The following is a 12,713-nucleotide window of genomic DNA, read 5'->3' on the forward strand; positions in this document are numbered from 1 at the left end:
GACCCCAAACAAGGTCTGATTGTGTCACCTGTCAAAAGCATCCCAGAGCTTTTGATTCCATATCCTCTGTATCTTCACAATCTTGAAAGGTTTCATGGATGAGCTAAACTGTTGACTTATTTTGACATATTCCGCATCCTGGCTATTGAGTTCTAGAAACTTAAAAAAAAAAAAAAAGACATTTAAATGTTAACTAGAAAACACTGAATGCATGCTAATCATCACATGTGCCCGCCCATGCCTTGAGCATCACTGCTGTTCTCAGGTGGGAAGGGCTGGCTTAGCATGAACCAGCAGGCATGTGCACCTGTCTGTTCAGGCTAACTCATGTGGTATATGACTTAGTCCAGAGACCTAGGAAGTTAACTGCCCAAATTCCAAAACCAACCAGTGACAGAGAGATCAGAGATACCTATGGAAGGAACACAAGCAGACTGGCCTTCACAAGAGCTGGAGCCAGGTGTGAAGGCTAAACAAGACTAGGGACAGTCTTCTCTCAGCCAGGATGGGGACAAGATGGGACACATGAAACTAGGCTACTGTTGCCTTCAGAATCCTGCTTTCTTTATCAGTTATGATCTCATAGGCTTGCTGTGAGAATCTGCCCGAATGATATTGCATCTCTGGGAACACTGAGATGCCCTAGAAAACAGTTGTTCTCTGGGAAAGTGTCACAATCATACCCAGGCACCTCACCTTTGACTCTGGAGCTAAGTTTTGAAGAAGCAATTCACTCATCCATTAACAAACCCATATGCTCACTGTAAAGCATTTTCCTACCTTCAAAGGATTGATTCACCCACCAAACAAGCAAAGCCAATTACCTACCTCATATTCCTTAGGAAAAACATCGATAGCACTCCTCTGGGAAAGAGGATACAGGGTCGAAGCATTTGTCTGGGGCATCACTGGCTGATGGCTATAAATAAAGACAGAAGGACATTTTACTTGGTTCCCTTTCTTTCTACCCTCAACACGCAGCCAGAAGTCAGGGCTTTCTGGGGAATGTGGTGTTGACTTCTGTATTTCCTCTGAACTACCCCTGAAAATTCCTGATTCCAGTAACCACAGGTTTAAAAAGGGGGTAATTTAGTAATGTAAACACTCTCTTGTTCATTCCTTTAAACTGTAAAAGCATGGGCAGGCGAGATAGCTCAGGAGGTACGGATGCTTGCGTGAAGGCCTGATGAAGAGTCTCATTGCTGGATCCTTTCAGGTTGTAGGAAAGAACTGACTCTTTAGAATTTGTTCTTGATCTCCTCCTGTGTGTGTGGGGGGGAGGGGTGAGGGGAGAGCGTGCACACACCTATACACACATACTGAGAAAATGAATGGATGGATGGATAGTAAATAAAACTACCATGTAAAGGCACCAATTCTTTTTGATGTATCTGCTCAACCTTCAAAGGTACAGGTGTGTCAGTGCAAGTTTGCGTGTCTTGTAACTTCTTTGCCAAATGATAGACAGGTAAGTATAGAAAGACAGAGGAAGGGACCTTGCCTTTTTGTCAAAACTGTATTTCAGGGTGAGAGATCAGCTGGAAGACTGAAATAACGGCAGCCATCCCTTAATATCAGTAAACAAGACAATCAGAGCAAACCCAGCCCTGACCTGACAAGTCCTCAAAATCTAGTAACCAGCCTACAGAAGCCACCCATAAAATGGCCTCATAGGAATATGATGATTTTTAAAAATCACTTTTTAAAAATAGAGGGTAATCAGATGTGGAGGCATACCTTTAATCCTAGCACTCAGGAGGCAGAACCAGGCGTAACTGTAAATTCGAAGACAGCCTGGTCTACATACTGACTTTGAGGCAGGTAAGACTACACAGAGAGACCCTATCTCAGAAACAAACAAATGAGAGGAGGAAGGAAGAAGAGAAAAGAGAATGTGGGGGATGGACTGAGGAGATAGTTCATTAAGTGTAGAGGAATTTTAATCCAGCAATATGGCTGCTGTGATCACATCCGAAGACCTTCTAGGTCTGTGTGATCTGGCTGGAATGCAGACATGCCCTATGGATGGAATCCTTTAGTACACACCTTTAACCCCAAACAATTACATCTAATTGAGGGGCAGACAAAGTGATGAACCAGAGAAAGATGTGATAGAATGAGTCAGAAATAGGATACACCCAACTCTCAGGAGAAAAGCTATTTAATAGCAGTGCAGAGTTGCAAGTCTGTTCAGTTGAGTGGACTTGAGTTTGCAGGAAAGCAGAGTTCATTTGTGAGTTCATGTGTAGGTCAGCAGAGCTTATTGCAGCTAGAGAATAAGAATGAGCCAGAAGATTAGAACAAATTTCCAGAGTTGGTTTGGGCCAAACAGAACAATTCAGTGAGAAGCTGAGAGAAGCCAGACTGAATCAGTGAGCTTGGAGAAGAGTCTGAGCCAGAACAGCTATGTTGAACCAGCCAGCCAGAGTTCAGAAAGAACTAGAAAGGATGAGCTTTATTCAATAGTAAGCCTCAGAGAAAACAATTATATTAGGCAGATAGAAGTTACTTTTACAACTGGGAAAACTGAAGTTCTGAGCTCAGATGCCAGCATCCACATAAAAAGCTATGCCTGGCAGCCCCCCACCCCCGCAAGAAATTAGAAACAAGTGTTCCAGAGCCTCGTAGGCCAGCCAGTCTAGCTGATGTGCAAGCTCCAGGTTCAGTTGGCAACTGTCTCAAGGTAGATTAAGGAAAACATACCATTGTCAATTTTTGCCCTCCACATGTGCCAGAACTGGTGAGATCACCAGCTCACATGAGCATGCACATAGTTTTTGTATAATTTATTTTTATCTTATGTGCGCTGATGTAGTCTCAGACAGTTGTGAGCTGCTATGTGGGTGCTGGGAACTGAACTTGGGTCCTCTGGAAGACCCTCAGTGCTCTGAACCACTGAGCCATCTTTCCAGACACCACACAACATTTTCTAAAAAATAGAGGCAGGTACACTTAAATAGTTTAAAAGCAGCTTAGAGATGAATCAACTATAAAAGGTAATTTCAAAGAGAACAGGAAAATAGACAGTGAAATGGGTATTACGTGACATTTAATGAATTACTGTCATTTTGTTAGATGTACACATGTGTTGTCCAGCCATTGTTCCCAGGGTCTGAGGCTGTATCTCAGCAGTGAGCACACTGTTGCTGTTAAATATGTTTTGTAGACAAGAGGGGGCAGTGTGAACGTAGGTGACTTAGAACCTGAAGCAAGCTGCTCCATCCTGGAGCATTGGCGTTCACATCACTCCGTGGACATGATTTCCTGCCAATCCCGTATCTGAGCACTCTCTAGCTATCATTTCCATGTTGACTACAAGAATTTCGGACAGCTCGATTTTTACACCTGCCTTGAAACCTGACTCATATATCACACACCCCCAGAGGGAAAAAAAATCCAACTGCAAAGTTTGTTAACAGTGAGATTTTACTGAGTTTCAGAGCAGACAGGCAAGTTACAATGAATTCCCCACAGCAAAACCCGCCTGGAAGTGCCCCATGGGTACAATGATTACAAGTCAATTAAAACTAAAACCAACACCTTTAGCCAACTTCATCTTCCTCTAGCTCTTCACCAGGCTCCTAGCTTAAGCCTTTTTCTCAGCATCCTGTCCTCACAGCACAACCAAAGACAGAGAGAGGACTCACAGCAAAACAAAAATCCGGTTTATTCACCAGCATATTCCTTGATCCAGCCAATCACAGCTGGAGCAAGTGAGGCCCAGAGTATGGACCAGAGCTGCTAAAATACCCTGTAAGTTAAGAGTTTCAGGAAATAGTACCCTTCCCACCCTACAACAAAACCCCAAGGCCTTGTATCTATTACACAAAGCTTAACCAAGTGCTTGCACACCCTGGCCCCCTGGCCCAGGAAACCTTCAGTTATGCCACATTGCTTAACAATCTCCTTACTCATGGATAAATCAAATAGAAACTACAGTGAGACAGAAGCAGGAACTTCCCAAGAACACAGAATCCAGATGCAAGACGCAGCAAGATCATGGCCCGAGCTAACAACTTCAGAACACTTACTCTGGACCTCTTCTCTTCTGCTCCACATCCTTCGAAGAAACAAATACAGGCCTTCTGACAACATGCCTTTGAGTCTTGGAAGCTATATTTGTCTGAATCATCCCTTTAGACAAAAATAATAAAATAAAATAAAGATCAAGAGTTGATTCTAGAAAATGACTCATTTTTCCCCAGAGGTCATTTGTACAGCAAACATTGATGACTGAATCTTTTTCTTTATTTCTTCTTCTTTTATTCTTCTTTTCAAGACAGGGTTTCTTTGTTTAGCCATGGCTGTCCCAGTATTCATTCTGTAGACCAGGCTAGACTCAAACTCACAGAGATCCACCTGCTTCTGCCTCCTGATTGCTGGGATTAAAGGTGTGTGCCATGAACTAATCTTACATGCACAGAGAAGGGTAGTTTTAGATAAATCAACTGTAGACCTGGTTCAAGATTCCAAGAGTGACTTTTTTCAATTACCATGCATTGCTTGAGTATAAAATAACACTTCTCTTTGGAAAATAGTTAAACAGCTTCTCATAAAGTCCAACATATCCAGGAACTCCACTCAAATAAATGAAAACCTATACCCACAAAAAAATAGTTGCATTGTTGATAACAAAACATTGGAAAACTTGTGAATGGATATACTATGAAATGTATTCATAATGGAATATTATTCAGCAGATAAAAGTGAAGAACTACTATACCTACCACAACATAAATAATTCTAAAACCCACTATTTTAAGTGAAAGAACCCAGCTATGTGTGAATATATACTTTGAGAATCTATTAATAGCTGGGTAGTAGAGTGGGCCCTTAATTCCAGCACTCCAGAGGCAGAGGCAGAACTCTGTGAGTTGGAGGCCAGCCTAGTCTATATAGAGCTCCAGGATAGCCAGGGCTACATAGAGAAACCTTGTCTCAAAAAAAAAAAAAAATCAAAAGAAAAAAAATTAATATGAAGTTTTAAAAATCGTAAAATTGACCTATAGGAACTTATAGTAAACTAGCCATAGTTTGTCATGGAATAAAAGATGGGTTCCAGATGTTGTAAACGAGTCAGAACAGGGCTAGGCAGTAGTGGTGTGCACCTTTAAAACCAACACTAGGCAGGCAGAGGCAGGCAGACCTTTGTGAGTTCGAGTAGAGTCTGATCTACAAAGCAAGTTCTAGGATAGCCAGAGCTACGTAGAGAAACACACACACACAAAGACAAAAAGAGGCAAGGCAAACTTTTGGACAGATGGAAATGTGTCGTGTAAACTTATTTGTCAGCGCTCAAGCCAACTGTGTAAGTGAAGTGGATTCATGTACTGAGATATCAGGACTCAGTAAGGGTGATAAAACAAAGAAAATTAGAAGGGGAAACGGGATACCGCTGCAATGACACTCAAAATCTTCCCACAGCTCTGATGTTAAGAAAGGGGTGTGGGACTAGAGAGATGGCTCACCAACCAAAAGCACAGGGCGTTCATCTAATGGGCCCACATCTGATCCTCATCACCTACATGGTAGCTTACAAACGTCTGTAGCTCCAGTTCTGGTGGTTCAGGTGCCCTCCCTCCTCTGGCCTCCAGGGGCACCAGGTATACAGTTTTATAACATGCAGGCAAAATATCCATACACATAAACATAGAAAAAAATTAAGTCCAGCACTCATGAGATGGCTCTGGGGTTAATAAGTGCTTGCTTTTCTTATAGCATTAACATTAAAAATCAATTCATATTTTAAACAAAACATATAAAACAACAGATCTGCAGTACAATGATTTTCATTTAATAATAACTCACTCAATTTTGTTTGTCTTGATTTTGGGTTATTTTGTGTTCAGATAGAGTCTCACTATGCATCCCTAATAGCTCCAGAACTCACAAAGATTCTCCTGCCTCTGACTCCCAAGTGAAGGGGTTAAAGACATGCCCTGGGTCCCCATTAGGGTTTTGGTTTGTTTGTTTGATTGTTTATTTGTTGTTGGTTGTTTTTGTTTTGTTGTTGGTGGTAGAGTTTTGAGATCGAGTTTCTCTGTGTATCTCTGGCTTTCCTGGAAATTGCTCTATAGTCAGGCCAGACTCGAAATCAGAGATCCACCTGCCTCTGCCTCCTGAGTGCTGGGATTAGAGGTGTGGGCCACCACCACCCAGCCCCAATTAGTTTTAAATACCTAGTTTTCATAACCATAATTCTTAACACTAATCATGGTAGTTTTTGACAATTTGACGGAAACCAAGACATATCTGGGAAGAGGGAGCCTCCGTTGAGGAATCGTCTCCATCAGATTAGCCTGTGGGCATGTCTGGGAGGCATTTTCTTACTTGCTAATTATGTGGGAGACCCAGCCCACTGTGGGCAGTGCCATGCCCAGGCAGATGGAACTGTTCTGTAAAGGAGAAGTAGTAAGTACCTTTAGAGTACTTTGCTTTACAGTGAAGTAAAGTAAGCTAGGGAAAGCAAGCCAGTAAGCAACAGTCCCCTATGGTGTCAGCTTCAAGCTCCTGCCTTGACCTCCCTAAACTTTTCCTCTCCCAGTGATTCTTGGTAAGGGAGTCTATTACAGCGACAGAGATTCAAGCTAGGACAACTACCCTAACAACCCACTGACATCAGATACTCTAGTTTGTTTATTCACTGTTCGTCTAGCTGACACAGAGGAACTGAAGCAGTGGGCATATTTCAACATGTCCTGGTGGGAATGCCAGGCTGATTTCCAAAATCGGCTGGTGTAATATAATCTCTAAAGTTACATCGTTTACAACATAATAAGTGGCGTAGGGATCAAGCCTCAGAGACAACTGGGAAAGTCTCACTTCTTCAAAACCGGTCCTGAAAGGGCAAGTGTCTGGCTACTTGCAGGCATGTGCCTGAGGCACGATACCAAGGAGACAGTGCTTCCAAAGCCAAGCTGGTTTCAGATCCCATTTCTTTTTTCACTTAACATAACAGACTGGTGAAAGCTAACAAGAAGACTTTCCTACAGAGGTTCAAATAAACATGGTGGTGGGCCGAGTGCCCAAGCGGAGACGATAGATTAGACCACTGATCAAGAGGCAAGGCATGAAGAAAAGAACGAGTGTCTAGATGTCTAAGGCTGCCCAGAGGCCCAAGGTCTCCACTGTAGTCACTCAAAACTAAACAGTCAAGTGTTCCACCCGGAATCAGAAACATAATCTGACAGGGCCAAAGAACCCTCTAGAGATGTCTTGTCCAAATCTCTGATTTCTGGAAGAGAAGTGGGCATAGAGAGTCTGGAAGCTCTTCTGGGGGTTTGCACAGAAAAAGTCTGTTGGAAACAGGGCCCCAGGCCACCTGCTGTCACTCTCAGAGACTGTTCCTCCAAGCTAAAAAAGACCCTTGACCTTGGGTGTGACACATACTTGAACTGTCTACTTTTGTGTGTTCAGTGGCAGATTCTATGGACACTCCACACCACCAAAGACAAGAACTCACCTTGAAAGCTTAACTCATACCCCTGTGAACCAGCCTGGAATGGCAAAACTCCCCTGGGACAGGACTGGAAGACAGTCTCCAGGTATGTAGAGTTGATTTCGGATCTGGTATGGCCTGGGCTCTATTCACACAAAAATGAAGAAAACACAGGTAAAGACTTTTGGGAAATCTCTACTCTTCTATCTCACACAGTTTTGCTTTAACGTTGCATCTAGGGAGGCTCTTCCATGCCAGGCTTACTAACTTCCCACCAGACACCAAGTCACAGTGCTGGAGAGAGAGCACTGTTCTATAGAAACTGACTATACTTCTAATGAGTGCCTGTCGCAGGATATTTGATCACACTTTGAACTTCAAGATGTGTTGTTTACTGGAAAAACCTATTTCCAGTTGTGGTGTGACTCAGCCCTAGCACACACCTTTAATTGGAAACCATGAAGTTAGTTTGTAGAAAGAAGCACCCATGTTTGAAAGTGATATCTAGCCGGGCGGTGGTGGCGCACGCCTTTAATCCCAGCACTTAGGAGGCAGAGGCAGGCGGATTTCTGAGTTTGAGGCCAGCCTGGTCTACAGAGTGAGTTCCAGGACAGTCAGGGCTACACAGAGAAACCCTGTCTTGAAAAAACAAAAAACAACAACAACAAAACAAAAACAAAAAAACCAAAAACAAAAAAAAAAAACAAAAAAAAAGAAAGAAAGAAAGTGATGTCTAATTGAGCAGACAAAGTGACGAAATCAGAGAAAGATTTTGACAGAATAGGATATGCCAAACTCTGAGGAGAACAGAGAGAGACGGGAAGCTACTTAAGAGAGCAGAACAGAGAGAGAGAAAAAGAGAGGAGGCAGTTTTACTGGGACAGTTTTACAGAGACAGGTTGCATAGGGAGAGGAAGCTAGACACAGGTGAAGACAGAATGAGCCAGAAGAAGCATTAGAAGCATGAGATTAGAGCGTATTGCTAGAGTTAGTATGAGGCCAAGCACAGCAAAAACTCAGAGGCTGAAAGAGAAGCCAGATTGAATCAGTCAGCTTGGAGAGGAGTTTTGAGCCAGAACAGCTGAGTTGACCAGCCAGCCAGAGTTTACAGATGCTAGAAGCTTCCAGGACTAGGCCTAGGTTAGCAGATGGAGGCAGTAAGCCTTCAAGATAACAGTTACATCATCTGTGTCTTCGGCTTTGTGCTTTAAACCACTTTTCCAAATTTCACACACAGGAAGCGCACCAGGGAACTGACTAAATTTGGAGTTAGTTCAGGAGTTAGGAGGACCTGGTGGTTCAGCATTTGAACATCATCTAGGTGATGATGGTCTGTGAACCTCACATTAACTAATAAGGCTCTAGGGTCTGGTGCAGCTGACACAAACACACCCCAACCCAACACAAACACAAAAATCCTCAAAATAACTGAGTTTCTAAATCTATTGCATTTGAACTTTGTAGGTAAAACGTGGTTTCACTTTCCTCTTCCATCTTGTTCCTTATCACAGTGTCTAACTGTATTTCATTTTGTCTGTCTGTCTGTCTTCCTTGGCTTTTCAAGACAGGCTTTCTGTCCCTGTGTAGCTCTCCCTGGCTATTTTGGAACTCACTCTATAGACCAGGCTGGCCTCAAACTCACAGAGATCCTCCTGCCTCTGCCTCTGCCTCTCTAGTTTACTGCCTGGCTAAGTATTTTTTTAAGCATTCTCCCACAGACTGCTCCCCCTGCTTTTGAAACACAGTCTGGAACTCACTATGTGGACTGGGCTGGTTTTGAACTCACAGATATTCAACTACCTCTGCCAAGTGCTGGGGTTAAAGCCATATGCTACCATGCCTAACCTAGATATAGTCTTTTTAACCTTTGGACATTTATTTAGTGGGAGGGCAGGAAAGTGCCTGCGCCAGGATGCCCGTGTGAGGGTCCGAGGACAGCTTGTAGAAGTCAGTTTCCTTCTCCCACCACGTGGGTCCCAGGGATCAAACTCTTTCCATGAGAAAGCAGATAAAGGCTTGTACCTTTACCTTCCTTCCCTTTTAGTGAAAGAAGAGCCAACTGGATGTAAGCCATGATGAAGCCACTAAGCACATCACACAGCACAAGGGTCTTGCACTGTGTTTATGCACATGTAAGATTATGTTCTAGCCCTGACAGGATGGCTCAGCTGGTAAAGTTGCTTGCTGGCAAGCCTGAATTCCATCTCCGGATCCCACATGACAGGAGAGGAAACTCTTGAAAGTTGCCCTGTCACCTCCACATTCACACGCACACACACACACACACACACACACACACTAAATGTAATTTAAGAAATAAAATTTTATCTTAATACCTTTGTAGTCTGAATGTCCCAGAAAAAAGTCTGTATTAAAGAGCTCAGAAATGGTCTTTCTTTCATTTGTTTGTTTGATACAGGATCTCAGTATGTAGCCCAGTGATAGGATTTCAGGCACTGCTATGCTTATGGGTGAAGTTTCTTGGTGTTTTATTAGGAAATGTGATCTATAGAACTAGACATGCTTAATGTTTAAGTTACATTTACTTATTTCTGTGGGGGAAATGAAAGTCAGGTTGTCAGGTTTGGTGACAGGCAGGTTAGTCAGTGGCTCTGAATTTAAATATCTCCTATTCTCTTTTTGGTCTCTGGCACTGATGTCACTAGGATACGAATGTTGCCTGATCTTTCTTCCTTATCTGACAGAACATTAAATACATAATGTAGGAACCAAGAGACCTATAGTTTATTTTCATCTTTCCCAAGGTTAATTGATTTGTGCTTTATAATGTCTATTCCTCCCCCCCCCAAAAAAAAAAACAAACCCCAAGGTGTCCACTCTCCAAGGAAACGTAGGTGTGTGTAGGATTCAGACATCTTAACAGTGTTTTGGCTTCTCTCCTCTCAGGGGAAATGGTACTCACCTCATCCCCATACTGAATGTACTCATTAAGTTCATTCTTCCAGTACCAAAGCCACGTGGTGGTGAAGGCGGAATTGAGCGGCTTTTCAACAAATGAAGGAGTGGAGAGGCGGCGGATGGGGTAGGAATCACAAGTCATTTTCTGGAAATCGATCTGATGTTTTTCTATCAAAATGCTGCAAGAGAAAGGTAGAAAGTTGACTTCAGTGACCTCTGTTTCCAGCATTGGAAGCATGGGTTCATGGGCTACCCCTCCCGTGAACACAGAATTTAAATTTTAGGGCTGCAATGGATCTTTAAATGTTCTTTCTCTATTTCTCTCTGACTCTTTCATTCTAAGTGATATTGGGAATTGAGCCTAAATTTCCTTTGCACAGTTCTTAGTCTTACACATAATAATAAAAACCCTGAAATCCAGACAGGTAATTTATCTTTATAACATATGTGTGGTAGTTTGAATATGATTGGCCCAGGGAGTGGCACTATTAGGATGTGTGGCCTTGATGGAGGAAGTGTGTCACTGTGGAGGTGGGCTTTAAGATCCTTATCCTAGTGGCCTTCAGATGAAGATGTAGAACTCTCAGCTCCTCCTGCACCATGCCTGCCTGGATGCTGCCATGTTCCCGTCTTGATGATAATGGACTGAACCTCTGAACCTGAGTTGCCTTGGTCATGTGTCTGTCCACAGCAGTAAAACCCTAACTAAGACAATATGTAATGGTTTTAAAACAAACAAACAAACAAACAAACAAACATTCCTGATGGGTGTGGTGGTGCGTTTTAATCCCAGCACTCAGGAAGCAGAGGTGGATGGTGAGTTGGAGGCCAGCCTGTCCTACACAGTGAGGCCCTGCCTTAATAATAAACAAGTAAATAAATAAGTGTAAATAGATATTCATTCTTTCCCTTAAAAAAAAAAAAATTCCCCAGTGGGCTAGAGCAAAGGCTCAGTGTGGTTGGTTGAGAGCACAGGGTGGTTGGTTGAGAGCACAGGGTGGTTGGTTGAGAGCACTAGGTGCTCTTACAGAGGACTTGGGTTCAATTTCCTGCACTCACATGGTAACTCAAAACCATTTGCAACTTCAGTTCCAAGAAACCCACACATACAAACAGCCTTAAACACTCATACACATTAAAATTTAAAAATCTTTACATAAAGGGAAAATGCAAGATGATTCCCCACCCCCCCATAAAAAGAATAAAATTGTTCATAAAACAAATTGGCATAGTGTTTAGAAACTCATTTTTTAATTAAAAAAATAAATTTACTGTAATTCAAATAGTCTGAATAATGTAGGAATAGAAGAGGACTGACAAGGTCAAAACTATCACAGGAATATTAAAGCACTATCCTCAAAAAAAAAAAAGACTGGGCTTGGTGGCAAATGCCAACAAGCATTTAATCACAGCACTCAGGAGACAGACAGGGAGATCTATGAGTTCAAGGCCAGCCTGGTCTACAGAGCAAGTTCCAGGACAGCCAGGGCCACACAGAGAAACCCTACTTCAAAAAAACGAAGCAAAAACCCTACCATTTGCCTTTTTTGCTTTCCTACTTTCATGTGTACAAGATAGCTTTCTGGAGGCTACATGACATGTAACTTTACAGCAGATTTCATTTTTATTTGTGTGTATGTATGATTTTTGTGGGTATGATATGAGGGGGTGTGGCTATGATATGTGTGCGTATGATGTGTGTACATTTGAGAGCTTGTGTATGACAGATGGGTAGGTAGAATGTGTATGTATGGTGTGTGTATAAGATGTACATGTGCCGGCGGTGGTGGCACACGCCTTTAATTCCAGCACTTGGGAGGCAGAGGCAGGCGGATTTCTGAGTTCAAGGCCAGCCTGGTCTACAGAGTGAGTTCCAGGACAGCCAGGGCTACACAGAGAAACCCTGCCTAGAAAAAAAAGAAAAGAAAAGATGTACACGTATGCACGTATGGATATATAATGTGAGTGTTTGCATGGGGTGTGTATTTATGTGCATGTATGTGTGTGTGTGTGATGCATGTGTGTATACAGCATAGGTATGTGTATATGTGTGTGCACATGCATGGAGGTCAGAGAACTATACTTGGAAGTCAATTCTTACTTTCCCCAGTGTATTCTGGGAGCTGAACTCCCAGAATATCATCCTGCTTACACAGCAAGAACTTTTATCTACTTTTATCCCTCCTCCAGTCCTAGGTATTTTATTTTATTTTATTTTATTTTATTTTATTTTATTTTTTTTTTTGGTTTTTCGAGACAGGGTTTCTCTGTGTAGCCCTGGCTGTCCTGGAACTCACTCTGTAGACCAGGCTGGCCTCGAACTCAGAAATCCACCTGCCTCTGCCTCCCAAGTGCT

The 12,713-nt window shown here is 42.6% G+C and overlaps 1 protein-coding gene across 1 annotated transcript in view; it reads right to left on the bottom strand.

The window, feature by feature from the left end:
• Zc3hav1 (zinc finger CCCH-type containing, antiviral 1) overlaps window positions 1–12,713 on the bottom strand; it is a 41,178-nt gene that overhangs the window by 3,290 nt on the left and 25,175 nt on the right. The window contains exons 7-11 of the mRNA XM_028768364.1: window positions 10,362–10,536; window positions 7,463–7,583; window positions 4,032–4,134; window positions 829–919; window positions 29–159 (exon numbers count right to left, since the gene is read on the bottom strand). Coding sequence (XP_028624197.1) covers window positions 29–159; window positions 829–919; window positions 4,032–4,134; window positions 7,463–7,583; window positions 10,362–10,536 — 621 coding nt within the window. The remainder of the gene's footprint in view (window positions 1–28; window positions 160–828; window positions 920–4,031; window positions 4,135–7,462; window positions 7,584–10,361; window positions 10,537–12,713) is intronic.

The sequence above is a fragment of the Grammomys surdaster genome, unplaced genomic scaffold, assembly GCF_004785775.1.
Source record: "Grammomys surdaster isolate TR1022 unplaced genomic scaffold, NIH_TR_1.0 186, whole genome shotgun sequence".
NCBI classification, from domain to species: Eukaryota; Metazoa; Chordata; class Mammalia; order Rodentia; family Muridae; genus Grammomys; species Grammomys surdaster.